This window comes from Chelon labrosus (genome assembly GCF_963514085.1).
Source record: "Chelon labrosus genome assembly, chromosome: 22".
Classification (NCBI taxonomy): domain Eukaryota; kingdom Metazoa; phylum Chordata; class Actinopteri; order Mugiliformes; family Mugilidae; genus Chelon; species Chelon labrosus.
Genome location: NC_140355.1, coordinates 3,967,633 through 3,989,644, shown reverse-complemented (window position 1 = coordinate 3,989,644; position 22,012 = coordinate 3,967,633). Strand labels below are relative to the sequence as shown.

The window sequence follows — 22,012 nt, the reverse complement described above, 5'->3', positions numbered from 1 at the left end:
CTTAATCTACCACAAATACCTAGCAGTGGACTAAAAATTGAATTCCTTATATTTTAGCTCACTGTGTGCTTCATGTTGTGCTTACACTGATCCTCATTAAGAACTAGCACAGACCTGTTGAGATGTTGAGCCTCCTTTAACCATTTTTTGCATAGACTTAATTAGCTCGCCTGCTTCTGCAGTCCTTCTCATTTTATTTTTGGACATTTTCTTTGTAACGTTTGCATTCATTTGCTTACATTTACCTCTTTTGGTTATTTAAATTACACCATCGGAGGAATTTCAAGGATAAAGCAACGTGCATAAATCAAAAACGAAGCACATTCAGAGGCCCAAAACTAACTGCGGTGGTTTATTCTTTCACAAAATGTTATATACTGTAAGCCAAACGGTGCTTGTTTGAAAGGTCTCTGAATCAAGCTGCAAAAAAGTCACTAGTTTAATAATAAATGTACATCTCATGGGATTATCAGTTGGTTCAGGTAAAATATGTAGCACTTAATTAAGTGAACACAAAGCAGAGAGGGGTTGCAGAGACATAAACAGTATTCTACAGTGTGGGGTGAGAGTGACTTTCAGATACTGACCTCTAGGGGGAGCAGTTGCAGCTCCAGCAAACCAATCCAACATTCTTCCAAAAGGATCACTTCATTGTCTTTCACATAACCTGTGAAAACAGAACTAAACTGCCATTTGTCTTTTTTTTTATTCTCACCATGTTGTCTTTGTTCTTGCACTTCCTCATCACTTGCACTTGCTTTTGTACAGTTATTATTTACTGTTGAGAGCAAATCTGTATTCCTTCCTTTTCTCACTGTTTGTGAGAAAAGGAAGCAGCCTTTGTCTGTCTCTCCTCTCCTTTGTCCTCTAAGTGGGCCAGAGGTCGACGTGTTGGAGGTTTGTTTGTCCCCCGAGGTGACGGACTGCCTGCTCCTCCACCGTCAAGATGGTGACTGGAGGCCGTCAGATATCAGCTCAGTCCTCAAAGATGGAACACGCGACCTCTGTCACATTTGGCTGTGAGCCAGCTATGAGGGGGCAGAGCTGAGGTCTATTGCAGGTTTTGGCAATACACTACTTCATGTATAGTTTAGTCCAGTTGACTGAGACAGTAATCAGCAGATTAACACTGCATGAGTAATAATAGTCTACTGATTTTGTACATAAATGTGTAACAACCGCATGGTATATTTTATTGGCAATTCTTGCATAATTTCAGTAACACTTTCAATGCAGGAGTGTTCTTGTAACAGTATTTAAAAGTACGTGTCAGAGGGTCTGTATTACAGAGGAGGGAGACAGCTTTAGAGGCAGGGAGCAGAGAGACTGAATTCTCTGAAACCTGTTGTGGGACAGTCGGGCAGGGTGTGAAATTTTACAGGAAGTCAGTGGTTCTTCTAAAGAACTGGGCTGGTGTGGTCTCCTTTTTGACTTGCCTTACGTTTGAGGCTGCTGATTGCCGTTCGATAGCAAGGATGGAAGGAAGGAAGGAACCAAATGCAAGACACAGCCAGGAGAGGCAGGATGAACAACTCAATCAATTTAATGATGACTTTAATGAAGAAGTAAAGAGTGAAAGGCGCCGCAGGTGTGAGCAGGTATAATCCAAAATTCAAAACCAACAAAAGGTATAATCCAGTCAAAAGAGAAACTGGGTCATCCAAACAGGGAAGAAAGGAGCAAGGTAGACAGAATCTGTGAAACCAGGCCAGAACATCTGGACAACAAGCAGGTAAGTCAACAGATGACTTGATGAGAAGCAAAGACAGGGCTATATAAACACACACAAGGACTGATGGGTTAATGAGACAGATGAGGAGAAACAATCACAGGTGGGAAAACACAAAGGAAGAAAAAAACAACTGAAAGACACAGGAACAGAAATCCTTTCAAAGTAAAACAGGAAGAACAAACATGATAACAAAGCTCAAAAAACAAAGGAAAATTCCGTTCTGTGTTACTAGATAGTTGACCATTTTATATTTATTTTTCTCCTTTGGAAGCAAGTAAAGCCAAATGTGTGTCTGTGTTATCGTGTTCAATTCTTGGTTTCTGTCATTTTAATTTACATCTTAGTATTTTCTGCTGCATTTCCTTTAAAATGTTTTTTTTTTTTTTCACGTGTCACTTAAAGCTCCTTGAGCTGGCAGCCTGCATGTAACGCACTACGCAATTAAACCGGCTTTTCTTTGCAATTAGTCAGTCAAACAACAAATGCATTTGACAGATGAATACTGTTGCTCTGCTTTGTGAAAATGTTTTCTGAAATATATTATCTGAAAGGTCTCTCCGGCTACTCTAGCTTCCTACCACCATCCAGAGACATGCTCGCCAGGTTCATTGGTGATTCTAAATTGGCTGTAGGTGTGAATGTGAGTGTGAATGGTTGTCTGTCTCTCTGTGTTAGCCCTGCGATAGACTGGAGACCTGTCCGGGGTGTACCCCGCCTCTCGCCCAATGACAGCTGGGATAGGCTCCAGCCCCCCCGCAGTTACAGAAGGACACAGGACAAGCGGTTACAGAAGATGAATGAATGAATGAATGAACATTATCTGAAAGGTGAATGTGAAAACAAATTACCCTGACAAATGGCCTTTCCTCCCAGCTCTCAACATGACCTAAAAAGCGCATCCTGTGCTCGAGGTTGAAAAACACCGACCCATCAGGACATTTAAATAAACAGCCTCAAGGTTGTGCAACGGTTATATAATGCCAAATTATGTACACTTAAAGAACAATATGACTATATTGTATAGTCTCCATTTATTAACCCCCTAAAAGAATACCAACATAACTGAACATTTTATTCCCTGCAATCTTTCAAGGTACCTATTTTACTCTCTAATCTTGAGGGGATTTTGTATTCGGTTTAAAATGTGGTAAGATGGGATGTAAATTCCTCATTGTAACACGATAAGAATATGTTTTTTTTAAGTCGGTGAGACCCTAAGCCGAGCGTGGTATTAGAGCGAAGAGAGACCTCACAGTGCTTCTGTTTATTTGGGTGTTGTGTGAGCAAACTATCTTCACAAGGCGTTTCAACATCATCATCAACCACAACACTGCCGATGTCGAAGCCACAACATGATGACTCAAGACCAGGAAAGTTTTACACCGAAAACTCTGCAAGCACGGGTGTATCTGACCAAGTGCACCGTATCTAACACAATCTAGAATATTTCTGGCACAGCCTTGTTGTCTGCAGTAGTGGAAGAGGGACTTCCACTACTGCAAAGTATCAATATTATAATGTAAAAATACTCTACTGCAAGTAAATACTCCTTCCTGATGAAAACTATACATATTACTACAGATTTTTACACAGTTTTACACTACTAAAATGTCAGCACATATACTGGTATTTTTGACAACTTGAACTGTCCCACACAAATGTACTGTATAGTATCACTGCTGATATTGAAAATAATAAAAAATACTGTATGATAATGTAACTGTTTTGTGGTCAATTTTCTGTTTAAACAAACATTTCAGAGTTAAGAGGTCAGAGTTCCATTTTTTAACACTTTGCAACTTCAGTTTTGCGAAAATCTCAAAATGAATCGTATTTAATCAAACCGAATCTGGACACTGTGAATTGGTTGAGTTAAGAAATTAGTAGCGATACCCAGCAATACACTACTTCATGTATAGCTTGGTCCAGTGGTATCCAGCATATGGGCTGACACTGCCAAAGGGTCACAACACATGTGTTGGGGGTTGTGACATCATGCTAGCAACAGCTTTTTGTAGAGATCAGGCATAACATTATAACCACCTTCCTAATATTGTGTAGGTCTCCCTTGTGCCTCCAAAACAGTTGTGACTCATCAGAGAATGGACATGGGCCTTCTGAGGGTGTCCTGTGGTGTCTGGCAACAGAATGTTGTTAGTGGGGGCCTTTGGGTCCTATGGGTTGAGGGGAGGGGCCTCTGTAGATCATCCCATAGATACTTGATCAGTTTGGGATCTAGTGAATTTGGAGGCCAGGTCAACACCTTGTGCTGTTCTTCATGTTTTTTTAGTTGTTCCTAAACCATTTTTGTGTGTGTGCCTGTGTCAGGCTGCATCCTGCTGGAGATGGCTGCTGCCATCAAGGAGTGTCATTGCTATGGGGTGGGAGTGCCTGGTCTGGTATAGGTGGGTGGTACATGTCTAAGTAACATCCACATGAATGCCAGGTCCAAACGTTTCCCAGCAGAACATTGTATTGTCACAAGATGGTCAATGTTATCCACTCATCCTGTCAATGGTTTTAATGTTGTAGCTGATTGGTGTACTTAAGCATCAAAACTCAGAAAGTTAAGTTGGATCTTTAGGTATGTGTAGTTGTTCAGTATATCACGTAATGGAGTTAAAAGTACACTAAAATGTAGTGTAGTAGATGTGTAAAGTTTTATTTACACATTCTTTCGTGAGCTGTTCGCTCTTTCAGCTATACAAAAACATCCTCACTGCAGCTCGGTCATGGACTCCGTCAAAGTCACTGTGTTGATGCAGCTGTGCTCTAACCCAGACATGGGGAAGAGCTGAGAGTCTGCCCTCAGCACCGCTGGGGGGGCCCTCGGACATCTGAAGCAAACACATGAAGAGAAGCTTCTGAGCATCCTTAGTGAATAATACAACTTAAACCTTGTTTCAGAGATCGTACTAGAGAATGTATGCAAATTAACATGCTGAAAACCTCAAAGGAATTTCGGGATTTTGGACAAAACACTTGATTTATTCAGCAAATACCAAGTGAAACAACATATTTTTAAATGAAAGCCTTTGAAAATGCAGACAGCACTGTGTATATAACAAGTCTCAGAGTCTACAGCCAAATCAGCAGTCAGTTTTTTTATGTTAAATTTATGTTTAATTTAACAGGTACAACATTTATCATGTTAACCATGTTGGTTTAATGCTAATTAGAGCTAACCAATAAGGACAGCTTAGGCTAAAACATGGGACCATGAATGTCAAAATATAAGGTTTTGTGCCAATCTATCAAGCAGATGTTGGGATAATTCATTGAAAAGAGGGACAACTTTGCTTGTGGTTGTGGCACTAGATAGTCAAAAGTGACGTCTGGATCTGCTGGGTATGTCTGGGTGTCATGATTATCTGTAATACATTTCATGATAATCCAACCAGTGGCTGAGTTATTTCATTCCGGATCAAAGTGGTGGACCAACCAGCAGACAAGTGGACAAAAGAACAATAACAAAATGAAAGATACACTTTAAGCATTCAACCTGAAGCCAGCTGCTTCTCCAGGTGTTCGATGCGCTGCAGGCGTCTGTCAATCGTTCTCTCTCGGGCTAACACCTCTGAGGTCAGACTGGCGAGACGTCGGGCCCGTTTGTTGAGGAGAACCTGAAATACGTCAAAGATATCGATTTTCTTCCTCGTGTCCACTGGTGAATGCTTCCAACACAAAACGCAACGTCAAAGATTATATAAAACAAAATCAAGCTATTTCAAACTCCATGTGCTTCTAACAAGTTTGAGGAAGGCTTTGTCTGTTTTAACATAATAAACTGAGTTGAATGCAGCTCATGATTCAGAGATGTAACTTTACATGCCTCTGCATCTGCTCCACCACAAATGTTTGACTGTTCTAAGTTCTAAGTTCTTACTCACCTTCATGGAGCCGAAGTCCGTTGGAGCTCGACCTCCCGACCTCAGCTCATCCAGACACTTCACCCTCTGGAGGATGCGGTTCATCCGTCGCTGCATGGTTTCTTGCTCCGTCTCCAAATCTTCGTACTCCTTCTGCAGATCTCTGGCTGCCCTCCACAGCCTGTCCTTCCTGGCACTGAGTACCTGGAGGTCCTTCCTCACCTGAAGAAGACCACACACTAATGCACCCAAGGAAATGCATGACGTTCAAATGTGTATGATGATCCAAATGAATAAAAAGAGAGAAATAAGATTTTCTTTTCAAAGAGTTTACCTTTAAACAGATCTCCACTTATAGCATAAAGACATTACTTCTACACACTGTAGTATATTTACTCAGCACTTTTTCTTTGTTAGATTACTCGATAAGATGTCATCACAAACTGATTATCATTAGGATTCTGAGTGCTGATGAAATATCACGACAGTTTTCTGACGTTTTATCCTTCCTCACCTGCCTGTGAGCCCGTCCAGTCTGCACACTCTGCTTATGAAGGCTGTCCAGACTCTTTGTGGCCTCGTTCAGGTCTGCCGAGTCCCTTTGTCCCCGCTTCTCCAGCCTCTCCACATTATCCTGCACGCCCTGCAGCAGGTGAGCCAGTCCCAGAGAGAGCATTCTCAACTGGGACACAGGAACCTCATCTGCCCCCTGTGCGGAGCCGCCGCCTGGTGGCCGGGCATTGTGGGCCTGACCGAGCGCCACCACTAAAACGGACAGCTGCAGCACGTGGCTCGCCTTCATATTCCAAGATTCCACCAGGTAGGTGCTCTCAGTCCTCTTCTGCGGGTTTAATGTTTCAGATCATGAACCGGATCTGATCACATACTAGAGTACCAGCAATAGTGCTGTGCGTTTCAGAGATGACTCCACATTTGCCAGGCCTCTAGAGTCCTGTTGTGTCTCAGATGTTCCCTGAGGTCTGAGGCTCAAAGTGGTGAAAGACAGAAGGATGAGAAGAGGGAGGAGAGTGAGACAGAATAGAGGCAAGGGGGTGTGTTCCCAGGCTGACGCTTCATTAAGTTCACCAGAATCTAAATTTTCTATTTAAAAATCAGGATCATCTAATAAATTGTACCTGAATTGATTCTGATCTTGCAATTAACACAGAACTTCCTTTCTTTATACCTGATTTTTATTGATTGAATCCGGCAAGAGAGATGAACAGAACAGAATTCTTCTGTAGCTAATATGTTAATTGAATACACAATTTGAGCTAAAAGCTGTAGCATTTCAGTAACCAACACTTTGCTGAACTTTATTCCACAGACAAATGGGTCGAAATAGATTTCTACATAAAATTAAACAAGGGAGACATCTGTTGGCTGCTTGAGGAGCTGCTGTAGGCTCCCTCCGTGTTCTGGGAAGTGAAATGAGTAAACAGGATGCCAGTTCATTCCGCCCTCCGTGCTTGGTCTATGATTAGTAACAAACCACTTTTTTAAAATTTTTGTGATATTTCCCATGTTGGGTTCATCCCAATACAGCTTTATGCTGTTTGAGACATACTCCCTGGTTGTGTGTCATAATTCAATTCTTTATCACTGAGCCATGCTTGTCATCAAGTAGTACTCTAAATCACACTGTCATTTTTCAGCCAGTTTTCAACACTTTTGTTAAGTAAATGTATCAAGACAGTTTTAATTTGGAAGATGGTTGAGTTTAGAGCAACTATAACCAGACTCCCAGTGGCAGGAAACTGCTGCCAGAGAGCAGCTGCAGCTGGTGGCAGCCGTTGTGAAACAAGACTTCAGTTTTGCAGTAATCTATCTATCTAGTAAGAAAAATAAAAAGCATGAAGCTGATTGAATGTATTTCGGAAACAGGGATTGTCATACAAATAAAATAAGATCGTTCCTATTCTTGTAATCTAAACCGATCAGCCACCACATCAAAACCAACAGACAGGTGAAATAACATTGATCATTGATCTTGTGACAAAACAATGTTCAGCTGGGAAACGTTTGAACCTGGCATTCGTGTGGATGTTAATTAGACACCCACCTAGACCAGACCAGGCACCCCCACCTCATAGCAATGACACTCAGGATGCAGCCTGACACAGGCACACACACAAAAACGCTTTAGAATCAACTCAAAAAAGCATGAAAAACAGCATAAAGTGTTGACCTGGCCTCCAAATTCACTAGATCCCAAACTGATCTAGTGAATTTCCCACAGATACTTCATCCACAGAGGCCCCTCCCCTCAACCCATAGGACCCAAAGGCCCCCACTAACAACATTCTATTGTCAGCCACCACAGGACACCCTCAGAAGGCCCATGTCCATTCTCTGATGAGTCACAACTGTTTTGGAGGCACAAGGGAGACCTACACAATATTAGGAAGGTGGTCATAATGTTATCCCTGATCGGTGTGTAGTGATATAGGCATATGATATATAATCAGCAATTACACAATTGCAGGTATTTAATGATATAATTAGTGTATAATTATGTTGCTCTTATTATTTTCCAGTATTTCATCTACAGACACCATGCTAATTAACTATTGTTGAAGTGGACTGAATTGAGAGAGCCAGGGTACAAAACATGACTTCCTGCACTGAGACTCAGCCTGAAAGAAGGCCTTTGTGCTCACAAGGGACAGACCAACAAACTGTTCTTTGAATTGTTGTGGAGTTGGGGCAGGCCCAATGCACAAACGACACTATGTCAACTCATAAAGCCTGATTTATAAACGCAGAGAAAGGCGTCAGTCTCAGCCCACTGCTTCCTCCTGGCATTCTGGACGCAGAAGAAAGCTGCGGGAGGACCGTGTCACTGGGTCACATCATGAGGGAGAGGACAAACCACGGTAAACGGTAAGTCGGCATGTTTTTGTCATTTTAAGAGACTGTTTCAATGATCACTGTTAAGTAAAAAACTCAACAGACAATCTTTAAGCAAACGTCATTGTTGTACTGTACTACGCTATAGCGGTTTCAGTAAACTAGTAATCTCCGGAGCTGCTCTTGGTCTGTCACCTTTATTAAAATATTAGAATAAAGGCTACGTAATGATGAGGAAAATCATAAAATACGCACAGGGATCAAATAATCAGTAATCATGAGGTGGAGTAAAGTTGAAATATACACATGTGTAGAAACAAAGCAAACTTCAGATTTAGGAGTAAAGTGAAAAGGATTGTTAGTTTTATCCTTGTCCAACTTTAAGTAAAATATACTGATGGGCAAATATTAGGCAATATTATCTTACTTTGGGAGATTAATCTATACTATAGTCATGTTTTAGAGGGGAAATACCTTAGCTAAGCATAAATACTTGGAGCAGCTGGACAAATAACCCACCTGATTCTATCCAAAGTGAACAAATATGCCTTCTAACACCCTTAAAGCCCAATGATTAATTAATTTTTTACCCAACTGTTTGAAGGTGGAGTGCGGGACTTTTAGCTATAAACGAACATCAATTAAAATGCAAGCCCTTGTCAAACGAGATTAATCTCCAGAACAAGTAAATCTCTCTGTATTTCAGTATTCAGACTTTCAAATCTTTTGTCTGTGGCAACATTCCCACGGTGGCACGTTACGTTTTACCGGTTATGCCAGAGCTGAAGGGGAGAGCAACCGCAGCAGATGGAAGTATGGTGAGGCTTGTGGCAAAAAAACAAGACTTATGACTGTAACGAAGGTCAAGGTCAAACATGGATTGTTGTTGGTGTGGCTTGTCCTCGCTGAAGGACAAGAATGAACCGAGGGAATGTAGACTGTAGGTGTACATCATACTCATAAGGTCAACTATGTTGGTGTAATTACTCACACAGCCAGAAGGGGGACACAAATGTCTTGCACTGTACCTTTAAACAAGCAAATTTTAAAAATGATTTATTAAAAAAAGGACTGCAGTATCTGGCATTACAGAAATTGGATACAGTGGCTCTAAACCAGGCTATTTTTTAATCTCAGGCTGACTTTCGGCATGGAAAGGCAGTAGTTAACAATGATGCCTCGCAGTAAGAAGTCCTGGGTTTCAACCTGCCAGCTTTCTATGTGGAGTTTGTATGTTCTCCCTGCCCCTGCGTGGAATGTCTCCATGCAGTCCAAAGTCCAAAGTCATGCTTTTTATTGAGGATTCATTGGCTGTGGGCCTGCATTTGAGTGCGAATGGTTGTTAGCTCCTCTGCTTTAGCTCTTCGATAGTCTGGCGACCTGTCCAGAGTGTACCCCACCTCCTGCCCAATGACAGCTGGCATAGGCTCTGGCCCCCTGTAATCCTCTATGGATTTCTTTTATTTCTACTGTATACAGACATCAGAGCAAACAGATCTTGTCATCCAAAAAAAATGCATGATGATCTGCAGGATAAGGTGCACAGTCCGGCTTGCTATGGGGATCAAGTGATGGTAGAAACAAAACCTATGTATGAAGGTACAAAGTGGTATAGCGTGACAGGCCATGCCGGTACTAGCAGGTTATAATACCATTGCAACCCTTGTACATAGAAGTACGTAGAAGTCTTTGTAATAACATCATAGCTATTATTTCTTCACTTTTATTACGCACATACTGCAGGTTGTTGAGCAGAACGAACCACTGTGAACCTCTCCTGTTAAGCTAAAGCTGTTAACAGAAGTAGTGAGAGGCGTTCATTATCTGGGGAGCATAAATAGGCTCAGCAAATTTTCCTTACAGTTTTCCTTTGAGATTTTAGGCAGCTAGGCTATAAAGTTGAGATTTGAGTTCAGATCACCTCAAAGTGTTTACTAAAAGACAACTCCCAGAATACCAAAAATCAAAGAAGAATAAAGTTTATCTGCTGCTGGTTTTATGTGTGTGGATCAGACTTGGTGGTTCTTGCTGTCCAACCATTTATGTATTTTTTTTTGTTTTTAAAAGAGAAAGATTAAAAACATGTGACCAGTTTCACAAAAGGAGAGGGATATTCTCTCTTTGAAGTCATTCAGCGCTTGGAACGCGTGGAAAAGTTAGTGATCTACCGAGTGTTGATAGTTCAACATGTGTCGAGTGGGAATAATGACACTCTTGACTGTCAGCAATTAGACATCACTGCAGCCGTCGACTATAAAATTATAAATTTATTGCGTTTTGTAATGCCTTTGGACTAACTCATCGCTGGGAGGGAGAAGATCTTTGAGTGTGCGTGAGCGGGTTGGACTGTATTAGCATAACTTCTCAGTGAGGGTGTGGGGAGGGAACATCGCGGAATATGAAGAACAACTCCCGGAGACTGTGACTGACGCACTGCAGTAAGTGAATATGACTTTTTTTTTTTCTTGAATCAAAGATTTCTTTGCTTATTTCCTTTCCACTTGCAGGCTTTCTGGATAACTTTGTTTATTCCTGCCAAACTAATGGGTTTGCAACTCTATAAATAAATTCAGCATCTCTTAGCTCATTGTTTTAAACTAGGTTTATAGCAGCTCTGCCTTTTTCTAATGTCTGAGCATAAACTGGGTGCTAAGAACACATGTACGCTGCAAATAAGATTATACGAACACAAGGAGAAGTTTCTGGCTGCTGAGGATGAGTGAATGAGAGAAATAGTACATATATGGCACCAGTCACCCCAGAAACCCTATAACCAAAGTTTAGTCAGCATCATGGGTTTCAGGATTTATTATTTAAAATTGTGACAAAATCTGTCAAATTTGGGAGGAGGCTTGCGAATACTGACAGTCTGACTGCTTTTCAAACTTCCTGACAGGCTTTGTTTTTAGTGGGACATGCCATATAGTATGTGCCTGTTACCAAAAACCTTACACATGGTTTACAGCACACTGAAGGCTTACGGCTCAGACAAGTGTAAAGTCGAGAAAGACAGCACACATAAGCCAGTCAAACAGGCTTTGGCAAACACGGCCGAAAAGGGGAAACAGACAAGAGGCAGAAAGCAAAGTGTGAACAATGAGAACTACCGCAGGACAGCGAGGGAGCAGTGCCTTTTCACACCGGGCTCGGGTGCAGCTTGCATCATTAACAACACCTCCGTGGTATTCATGTGTCTCAGTAATCCGTGACAGTGTGACAGGAAGCAGCCAAATAAAATTCAGCCATGATGAGTTTTATTGTTTGCACCTGAGTTTTCCCTCTGGAGAATGTCAAAAATATCCAGCATGAAAAGTGCCTTTGGCAGGTTCTGAAATGACACGAGATGTCAGCAACTGGCAGAGTGACAACAGGGTGTGTGCAGATGTTATAGCTGACTGTTATATATATTTTTTTCTTGGAACGGCGCATTGCTTTGTATGCTGCAGGAGCTTTGGAAATTGTCTGAGATTAAACGGAGAGTTTTTAGAAATACATAAATTTGGTCTTTTCTTGTGAGTTAGATGAGAAGGTTGATCGCACTCTTGCACGCACCTGTAAATGGAGAACTGGCTAGTAGCTTAGGTTTGCATAAAGTTTGGTAGCAGTTCAGAAAACGATCTGTTTAAAAATAAGAATATTAAACGAACGGAACAGACGGACTAAAAATATATTATAACACATAAATTAAAACCTTAAAAACTACTAGGACAGTAAAACAATAAAAAGAAATAGTAATGGTGAATATTTTAAGTATGTTACACGAAACTTAATATCTGTGGCATGTGCTTTTGCAGTCCAGGAGTTTCTACTTCTTCCACATGAAGGCCCCACCAAGTCGAGCATGATTTGACTCCGGCTTCCCAGGGGGTTGGAGGTCAAAGGTAGGGTGGTTAAACAGCTGGTGGGGGTCACATGCCAGGATCACGCTTGGTATGTCATGCCTCCGCGGATCAAACATGTAAAAACTGAAACCCCGGCAAGCAAGAGTGAGCATGTTTTTGCAGTGTGATTCCCATTAAGTCAGCTCCAGCGGTCACATGCACCTCTCAGCACACGGCAGGATCCTGTCATAGCGTGGCGGCGGCACCAACCTGAGCGCATGGTTCACATTTAGCCTGAGAGCTCCGAACGTGGGATTTAGTACAAGAATTTATTATGAAAATCATTTATGTGACAGGAGAAACTGGGTTGAGTGACAGGTTTAAGAGGCGGCTGTGAAGAGCAGCCATGAACCATCCGTCATTGCTGATGCTGTGCGGCCAGGGACTAACAAAACTGCATGCATAAAGATTAATTACAGTTTGTTTGTGCGCTAGGCTAGGATGGGTGTGGTGCATTGGTGCGGTTTAGATGTAGGGTGATGCACCCTCAAAGCTGCCATCATCACTATTTTGAAGTTCACAGTGCACACGTACAGCATGTGCGAAAAGGGTTGCACACCTCTATAGAGCATGTAGTGCCTTTTGGCTGATGGCTTTGAATTTCTGCACCACAAATGTGGATCAGTCTGATTTAGGTAGCCTCCAAAGCAGTAGCAAACAACTGTTTATGTTGGAGTTAACTAGACTTTAAAACTGGCATTCATCAACTGGACACTCCAAATGATTGTCAAGTAGAAATGTACAACCTCAAAATGTGCTGGGAGAAAGCTTGGGTTGATGGTTGGGTCAACAAAGTGAGGAACCCGAGATGCTTCCTAATAACAGTAGTTTCTTTTAGCCATTAGCACAGTGGCTCCAAAACTTAAGTGACAACAGTAGTCAAATAGTAGCATGCTAACATGATGAACTAAAACGGCAAATGTTGTAATCCTTATATTAGCTTAGCATTAGTATGCTGGGAGTGTCATTCATGTTAGCAGTTAGCTTACAGTCCTGCAGTGCTTAGCACTCAAAGCTGCATGGCTGCAGACTAAATAATTATTCATTCCCTCACATGTAAATCCAAATTAGAGGCATAAGCAGTAGTGAAACTTATGTCACACTAATATTAGGTCTGTTTTGTTTCCTGCCTGCTGAGTCTTGACTACAGACAACTGAGTTATTCTCTCTCATGCATATCAGCTGCCAGTGTTTTCATCTGCAACTTTAAACAGAAGCCGAGATGGGAAATTTGATCCTTCACCCTCTGTTCATGATGCTTCCTTCAGGTTACACCTTTCATGCAAGGATAACTGACAATAATTTGAAGAGGATACAAAATTTCATGTAGTATGTAAGAGACTATATATGACACTCCTTCCCATTTCTCCTCCTGATTAATTTCTGATCCTCTTACTCTCAGTGTGAACCCTAGAGTAAGGGGACATGTGTTATAACTGTTTCTTCTTGTTTGATGGTGCGCTGCAGGTGCTGCTCCCTTGCGCGGCGAGCCCAGCAAACAGCTGTGATGACGAGGGGGGCCCCGGCAGGTAACACTTGCCTCTCTTATCTCCTGCAGCAGGAGGCCCGGTTGGGTTCGTCCCAACGATGAGAAGCGCTGACCGGTACGTGGCGGCGGTTCTCTTTGTCACCCCCCCGCGAATAGCCCGTCGCGCCATTGTCACTGCGTATCTCACATGGCCAGACGTGCATGGATATAAAGTATTTTGATAAATCACGGTCAAAGAAGCTGGGACGCTGTGTAAACTGTGGAGAAAATTTGAAGGCAGTCCTTACACCCACAGGGTTTGTATGCTTGTTTTGCAGTCAGATACGGTGGCCTGTTGAGAAGCGTGCATTCAGGGATAAAGTTTGGAGCAAATACTGCATTTATTCGTTGTTTTTCTAATTAAAGAAGTAGTTATTTTTGTTTACTCAACAGAAGAAACGATTCCTCACACTGGTGGCTTTCCTTTTGTGCAAGATAGGGTCTAAGTCCCTCACTGCTTTATCATAGTAAACAAGGGGTCACAACAACATAAAGACAATAGACTGAGGGAGAAAGAATTTCCTCATGTTGGGAATGTCCTCACACCTGCCATGAGACTTGCCCACCCGGTGGAGCAAGTGGAAGGGGTGATCATCATCAGTTACTATCAGAGCTGTCGTTCCGTTTCAGAGCCAGACTTCCTCAGGCCTCTCTGGAGTCCCTGATATAGGCGTAGCAGTTAATGAGGGAAATACCCAAAGTTAAACCGAGCATGGGAGCCCGAGAGGGGAGAGTGGGGGGAGGGAGGAGGACTGGAGAGACTGGAACATGAGAGAGCAGGAGAGAGGAGCGAGGTGGCCGCACCGAGGAGAGGGCTTTTGCCGTGGCTGTGCGGGTCTCTGGCGTGGTGATTTGGGACAGAAAGTGAAAAAAAAAATCACATTGCCAGGGATTACAACACTGCCACGGCGTCCGCTGCCGCCGCTGCTCCTGGAGCTGGGAGAGGAGGATATATACACACAGACACACTTGTCTGCTGATAACAGGAGAGCGACAACACATCTTCCTGCCTGCTCTTTTAACTTCTTTACAAGATGGGAGCCGCCAGCCCACCGGATCAATCTGACAGATGTTCTCTTCTGAGGCAAGATCAGTGGATTAGTGCGTTTGTTTTGTGCATGCACACATCTGCTCCTTCTGATCAGGTGCAGAGCTTAGCCGCCTGCTGAACAGGAACTCTTAGATATTTGTTCACAGTGGCTAAGTTCTTCACCTGCGCAGAGATGATGGGAGGCGTGACTGGAGTTCGTACAGCTGTAGTCTGCTTCGTGAAGTTTTGTACGATTTTGCCAATGATGTGCTTAAAATGATCTCAAATAAGTATTGTCTGTGTAATCTATGGCTTGTATAGTATCTTATTTCTGTGTGCTGCAGAACTCTAACATTGTCCAAACATACCTGCAAACCGCACTGTAGTTTATTCCCAACCCCACATGCACCATCCTGCAGCCAGAATGGCTCACTAGATCGCCATGAATGTAAGACTCCAACAAATGCACTACCTAAGTTGTGTTTGCTAAATGCTCCAGTGACTGGCTGTTTTAGGAAATGACTGAGCCTTCGAGACGAGGTTTATACTTGTGAGCTCTACTCAAAGATTTATGTCCACCACCGGGCTAAGGCTTAGTGCTGCACAGGGTCGGAGAGCAATGAGAGAGGGGCTTTCTTTTATTTCATTGGATTTGCTGTGAGTAATGTAATGTGTTGCAATCTAGCTCTGGAGTGAATCTAATCTCTTGGTTAATTTATTGAAGAGGATGTTGGAGAATGATGGAGCTTAACTTGAGTTCTGTGTTTACAGTCTGAAAGTACAGACCCGAAGGAGAGGACAAGACTGTTTTGTTCTGTTCTTACCACCATACTTTAATAGATTTATCCTACATATAGGCATTTTGTTGAGAAAATACATGATAAGAACATGTATTTATCAACTACTGCTGAAATGAGATACCCAATGCCTGTTATAATGTATAAAAGATGGAGAATAATAATAATATATAATAATATAATATATCGTCCACTGAGGTGGAAAATTGTCTTCTGCTCACCAACACAGAAGACAGACAGTACTAAAATACAAAAGCTGACACATGTACAGGCACACAGCATTGCAAGGACACAATAATAAATACAATAAGGCGGTGGGATTACATCGTAGACCTTTGCCATTAGATTTCGTCACAATAGGAAAGACACGGGTGGAATTAATTATGACTCAGCTCCAGTAAATCATGACAAAATCCAGCGTGCACAAAAGCAGGACCTCCCCTAAGTGGAATGCAGCCATCACTGTTACACCTGTGCTTCGACACTTTGACTTTACAGTGAAAAGTCAAAGTGTCTGCCATGAAAAAAAAAAGAAAACAACAACAAAAAAAACCCCCACACAAATACTATTGGATTTTTTTTCTTTTATTATTTAGATATTTTTATTTTTATGTAGAACACATTTAATAGGAACATAGGGGTCGTTTACTTCAGGAATTGCACCACAGATGTTTCACATGAATATGAATTAATTTTGTTGTGCTCACTGAGCTGAATTTTATTAACGATAATAATAATAATTTAACATCTGGCCTTTTGTGCCTTCTGAGCTGACAACAGTTCGATCAAACACACTGGCTCAGTTCAGCAGGAACAAGAGTCCAGCCAACGTGCAGCATTCATATCAGAAACACCAAGCAAATGATCCGTGCTGGAATCCTGAGGAGGAAGTAAACGTGCAAGAGAAGAGATTTGGACCTATAATGGCATGAGAGTATGATAGATGTATCACAGTATTTTATGGATGGGTGGTATCATTTTGTGTAACTGTGTGTGATTTCTTTTCAAATGCTGTAATGCCAGAAACTATTCTCCATATGTGAAAAAATAATAAATGTATTTAAGAATGGTGGCCTCTAGTGTTGACAGTGGGGAACTACAACAGCTCAGTAACGTTTGAATAAACTACTAAATACTCACAAATAACGTTGATATAAATGCATCTTCATAAATGGGTTTCTGAACATTATTTGGTTGACATGGGGACAAACAAGATGACTGATTACTGTCCTCAGGGTCATAAATGACCAAGAAGCAAGACATGATGCAGAAAGATTGCAGACTCATTCGTTTAAATGATCTAATAGCTCATTTGATTATTAGTTAAATAAATTACTACAAGAGTATTCACGTTTTAGGGAGCAACAGCCAAAGTTAAACTGCATTCAAAAAGATGCACCTGCTGCAGAACTGCTCTATAACCGTGAGCAGGCAGAGGTCGAATGTGCAGCTAGTCTGTCAGGAATCATACTAAGAAATCAGACGATAAGGAATTAGAGTGAAACATGTGGTGAAAATAATACAAAAGGCAATACTGTTTGATCAGTATTAGAAGTTGTTGGGAAAAGTGAGAAGGCCCAAACCAAACTTGAAAACAAGCTAAGATGAGTGGATTATTTACTAAATAATAAAAACCATACAACATACCAGTAAAACGAACATCGAAAACCGGCAGCAGGTGGCAGCAATGCGCCAAATTCAGCGCCCGCTCGGTGTAGCCCACGAAGAAGAAGAGAACACGCGAAGAAGAAAACAAAACAACATTACCTGTTTAGTCCTGTTAAGGGACTAAACAGGTATAGAATGTGAATGAGTGAATTTTATTTCCTCTCCTTTCTGTTTGTTTAAATTATTTATTTAGTTAGTACTAAATTCCAATATCGCTTGATTCACACTCCAGCCCAGTCGGTGACGGTAATTCACCGTTAAGTTGGTTTGCCAACCGCCATAAAAGACAAAAGAAGAAGAAGAAGAAGAAGCAGAAGAAGAAGAAGAAGTTTACCAGAAAATATAAGCTGTGCGTTGGCGCCATGAGAAACTCTCATTAGGCTGTTAAGTTACTCATAAAATGTTCAGCCTGGAGACGTTTGAGAGTCAGATATCTGCTGTCATGGATACTCTGGTGGAAGCGGCGGTCCTGGAGCTCGACAGACTTCTGAACGAGTGCTCGGCTGAGGCTATGGCCGCTCAGCACCGCTCTGCCGCGGCTGCAGCAGTGAAGGAGGAGAGCGATTTGGAGGAGAGCGGAGCGGCTTCACCGGAGGACAGGCAGCAGCAGTTTAATAAGGTTTTAACGGTAAAAAAAAAAAAAGAGCTCTCTAAAATTAGCTAAACGAAGACGGAGAGGGGGCGGCTAGATGCAGCTGCTAGCAATAAAAACAACAACATTGTAAATTACGTAACATGCCTCAGTTATGAGTTAAATGTCAGTTAATCTGAGTTCACTTAGGACAGTTTGTTAGCTTGAATGGCACTAGCTTGAACCACACTACCCACAATCCCCGTCGGGTGTTGCTGTGGTGAGGACGCTAGCACTGGAAAACATACAGAGGGCAAAGTGTACGTGTTTTCTTTTATACAACATGTGTTTTTTCTCATTCTTCTGATACAAACGTGGGATTTCCGTTGGTCTGCAAAGCAATTTGCTAGTTCAAAATAAATAAATATTTAATAAAATATGTTAGATATTGACCCTTCACAGGACAAGCTGTTACAGAAGATGAATGAATGAATGTTAGGTATTGGGGGTGTGGGCTTATGTCAGTATCATACACAGTTATTGACATTGGTAAATGATGACTGTATAACAGTAAGCCTTTATTTAACTCTCACCATATCAAACTATTGGTTATTAGTTATTTTTTCCCATGTCCAGCCATCCGTCCAGACCACAAAGATTGAGAACGACACATGTGGGAAATGCAGCACATCCTCATATCCTTCTCTGTCATGACTGTACAGAAGCAGTTTGCGTCCCTGATGGAAGCGTGGAGCAAAGGTGCAGTGGAGAAAATCTCCCTGATGTGGAAAGTGTCCATGTGTGAGGCTGAAGATGCTCCCGCTGTGGAGCAAAGGGCTGGGCTGCATGACAAGATGAAACGGACAAGCAGGAATCTGAAAGGGGGGACCAAAAAAGGTAAGCAGCTTTTTTTTTTGTATATATATATAAATAATCACACACTTGAATTTCTTTTTATATTTAACCAAGCCATTTGCTCTTTTTGTGGAAGCAGCCACAAGCACTCGCCATGAGAGGACTGATATCCAGGGAGGAATCCAGTCAGTAAGAAGAAAGAAGAATGATCATGTGTACTGCAGAGGTACGTACGCTATGTCATATGATGCTCCTGCAAAATGAAGGCTTACTTCTCTCATTTATTTAGACTTGTTCAGGTTACTTAGTTTTTGTTTGAACTGAAGTATTTGAAACACAAGGATGCATTGCTACACTGAACTTTATGTAATGTTTTATGTTTTCAGTGGAGCAACAGACTGAAGAACCAGTATCAGCTGACTCAGAAGCAGGTAACTACTTCACTAACTATCACAACGCATTTGGGAACACATTTAATTTATTTTTTATTTGAATAGGAGGTCTCTTGAATCTACAAATAAGTGAATTACATTACGGTATCATTTTCTCCTGGTAAACCTGGATTCTGGCATTTATTCATGTTACTTTGATATGTACCACCCCCTGATTATTGTAGCAGAATAAGCCCATCATAATTTGGCCCTTTTCAAAGTTGCTTTAATTCTTCCACCCGTCTATTTTTCCTCATCCCAACACATCAGCTTTGAGGTAAAAATGTTCACTTGCTGCCTAACATATCAGTATTATTCACTTGACTCATGATTGTGATCTCTTTTACGGGAGACACCTAGATAAATGGCCTGGTGCAGTAGTTAACATACTTCTCATAAGTGCACACAATCCCAACCCAGTGTGATCCAGTATTAAGAAAGTGGCAATGAATGTTAGACGGGATGGGATGAATTAAATTTCCTCATTTTACTTAGCGATTCTAATTCTTGAAAGAAATCATGTTTGGTTTGTGGCTGTTTTCTCCATTTACTCCTTGCTTAATTTCGAGCTCTGTTGTTTTTCTCAGGCGATGCAGCCTCACATGAGGAGAGTAACTCCGGACCCTGTTCAGAACCTGAAGCCGTGTTAACAGCTCCTGAGCCAGTCCCGGATGTCGGCAAGGAAGCTGTCCAAGACGACATAGACTCTCACGTTGTCTTATCAAAGAAGACTGCCGGGGCTTTCAAATGTCCCTCTTGTGAAAAAACATTTCCTCGAAAGTGCTTGATGGACAGGCACTACCTGACTCACTCCAAACCTCACCATTGCTCTGAGTGTGGCAAACGTTTCGCTGGACGTCGGGGGCTTATCGCACATTCAAGACGACACACGGGGGAGAAGCTTTACAAATGCTCAGACTGTGGAACGGAGTTTGCTTACAAGTCGACCTTCCACAGGCACATGCGTCATCACGACCTGGAGAAACCGAACACCTACACATGTATGCTGTGTGAGAACCAGTTTACAGGGATACTGGCGCTTCAGAGGCACAGATGCTGTGCGCTGAAAAAGACGTTTGTTTGCTCACTCTGCCCCGAGACCTTTGAGTGCAGGCAGAGTTTGGCTGATCACGAGAATCGCCATCCAGGACACCGAGATTTTGTCTGTGAAATGTGTGGCGAGAGGTTCTTTTCGTCCTCGTCCTTGGCCACACACCGGGTCACACACACGCAAAAGAAAAACTGCTGCGACGTGCTTGGCCTCGGCTGCAGCGACATGAGCGTCCTCAAGATTCACCTGAGCAAACACACCGGAGAAAAGCTGTTCACCTGCGAGGTTTGCGGCAAGGGTTGCAGTCACCGGAGCGCTCTGAAGCACCACATGCTGACCCACACTGGAGAGAGGCCCTACATCTGCGAGACGTGCGGCAAACGCTGCGGCCACGCCAGCGCACTTCAGAACCACATGAGGATCCACACCGGGAAGAAACCGGGCCAGCAGCCGGTCTGCGACCAGTGCGGCAAAACATTCAGCTCCATGGTCAATCTCAAATATCACATGAGCACCCACACGGGGGAGAAGCCATACGCCTGCGATCAGTGTGATAAGAAGTTCAGGAACCCCAGCAATCTGAAGTTACACATGACCGTTCACTCAGGGGAGAAGATGTACGGCTGCAACATCTGCGGCAGGAGGTTCACTCAGTCCAACAGCCTCAAGCTGCACAGACTGCTCCACACAGGGGAGAGGCCGTATCGCTGCACCGTGTGTGGGAAAGAATTCATGTACAGCAGTGTCTTTAAGAAACATCAGAGGGATCACGTGGCAGAGGAGGCAGGAGGCAGACAGTCTGAAAACACTGCAGTGAAAATTTAAAATGTTCAACTGTATGGTCCTGTACTAGTGCAAGCTGTAGCATTAAGCTTCCCCCAAACAAAGGTACCTACTTTTTGTGTTTGTCCAGATACTTTTGGCAGTATACTACATGGGAAGATTCCTACAAAACATTAATAAAACCAACCATTTTGTTTTCAATTTCTTAAAAGTTAAGCCTTTTCTTTCATCAAGTTTGTTCACTGCCGTCTTCATTAGCGGCTGCTGACTCTCTTTCTAAAAGCCCCGCTTACTCTCTTTAATATGTTTTTCACTCGGACTGCACAAATTACTTACATGTGGGTAATTTCCTTTGCCATTAAACAAAGGAAGGGAATAATTGGGTAAATGAAGTCAATAAAGAAACCAGATAACCTAAGCTAATTAACACAATCAGGCCGAGACCTTGTATAAAAGGCCTGGATAAAAGCACAGCGCAGTTCCACACTTGACTTTTAAAATATAAACAGTAGACGATGTTGCATGGGCTCTGTCATAAGTGTCATTTTGAGATTTTCAGGGTTAATAATTAGGAGGGATAGTCTGGTTAGTCTGTTTCCTGTGGAGCTCCATTCTACATCTGTTGTCGTGGTCTCGCCCGCCCAGTCTTCATGGCCGCCTCCAGTTATCCACTCCTACCTGAATGAACATTTCTCCAACCTGCCTATGATTCCTCTTATACTCTAAAACTCTCATGTAACATCATCAGCTATATGTTGTATTTGTATCATCATCAGATTCCACATGTACGCTTTAGTCAGATATATGTATCTATGACAGATTTATGTTTATCCCGTTTTCCTGCTCTCTTTTCTGTCTGTACCCGGCTGGCCTTAGGCAGATGGGTCCCTCCATATGAGCTGGGTTCTGTTCAAGGTTTCTTCCTGTTAAAAGGGAGTATTTCCTTGCCACCGTCGCCTTCAGGTT

General features: G+C 42.3%; 1 protein-coding gene across 4 annotated transcripts; it reads left to right on the top strand.

Moving 5' to 3' along the window:
* Positions 1-17,454: 17,454 nt before the first annotated feature.
* Positions 17,455-21,247, top strand: LOC311507492 (uncharacterized protein). Of its 4 annotated transcripts, none has more exons than XM_084571845.1 (5): positions 17,455-17,974; positions 18,649-18,823; positions 18,918-19,007; positions 19,168-19,212; positions 19,800-21,247. In XM_084571845.1, exons 1-5 carry the CDS (start codon positions 17,756-17,758, stop codon positions 21,086-21,088), a joined length of 1,818 nt encoding a protein of 605 aa, XP_084427971.1. In that variant the 5' UTR covers positions 17,455-17,755; the 3' UTR covers positions 21,089-21,247. The 4 variants fall into 4 exon arrangements, with proteins under 4 accessions (XP_084427971.1, XP_084427970.1, XP_084427969.1 ...); XM_084571844.1 differs by having other exon boundaries at positions 17,455-17,983; positions 18,921-19,007; XM_084571843.1 differs by having other exon boundaries at positions 17,455-17,983.
* Positions 21,248-22,012: the final 765 nt, after the last annotated feature.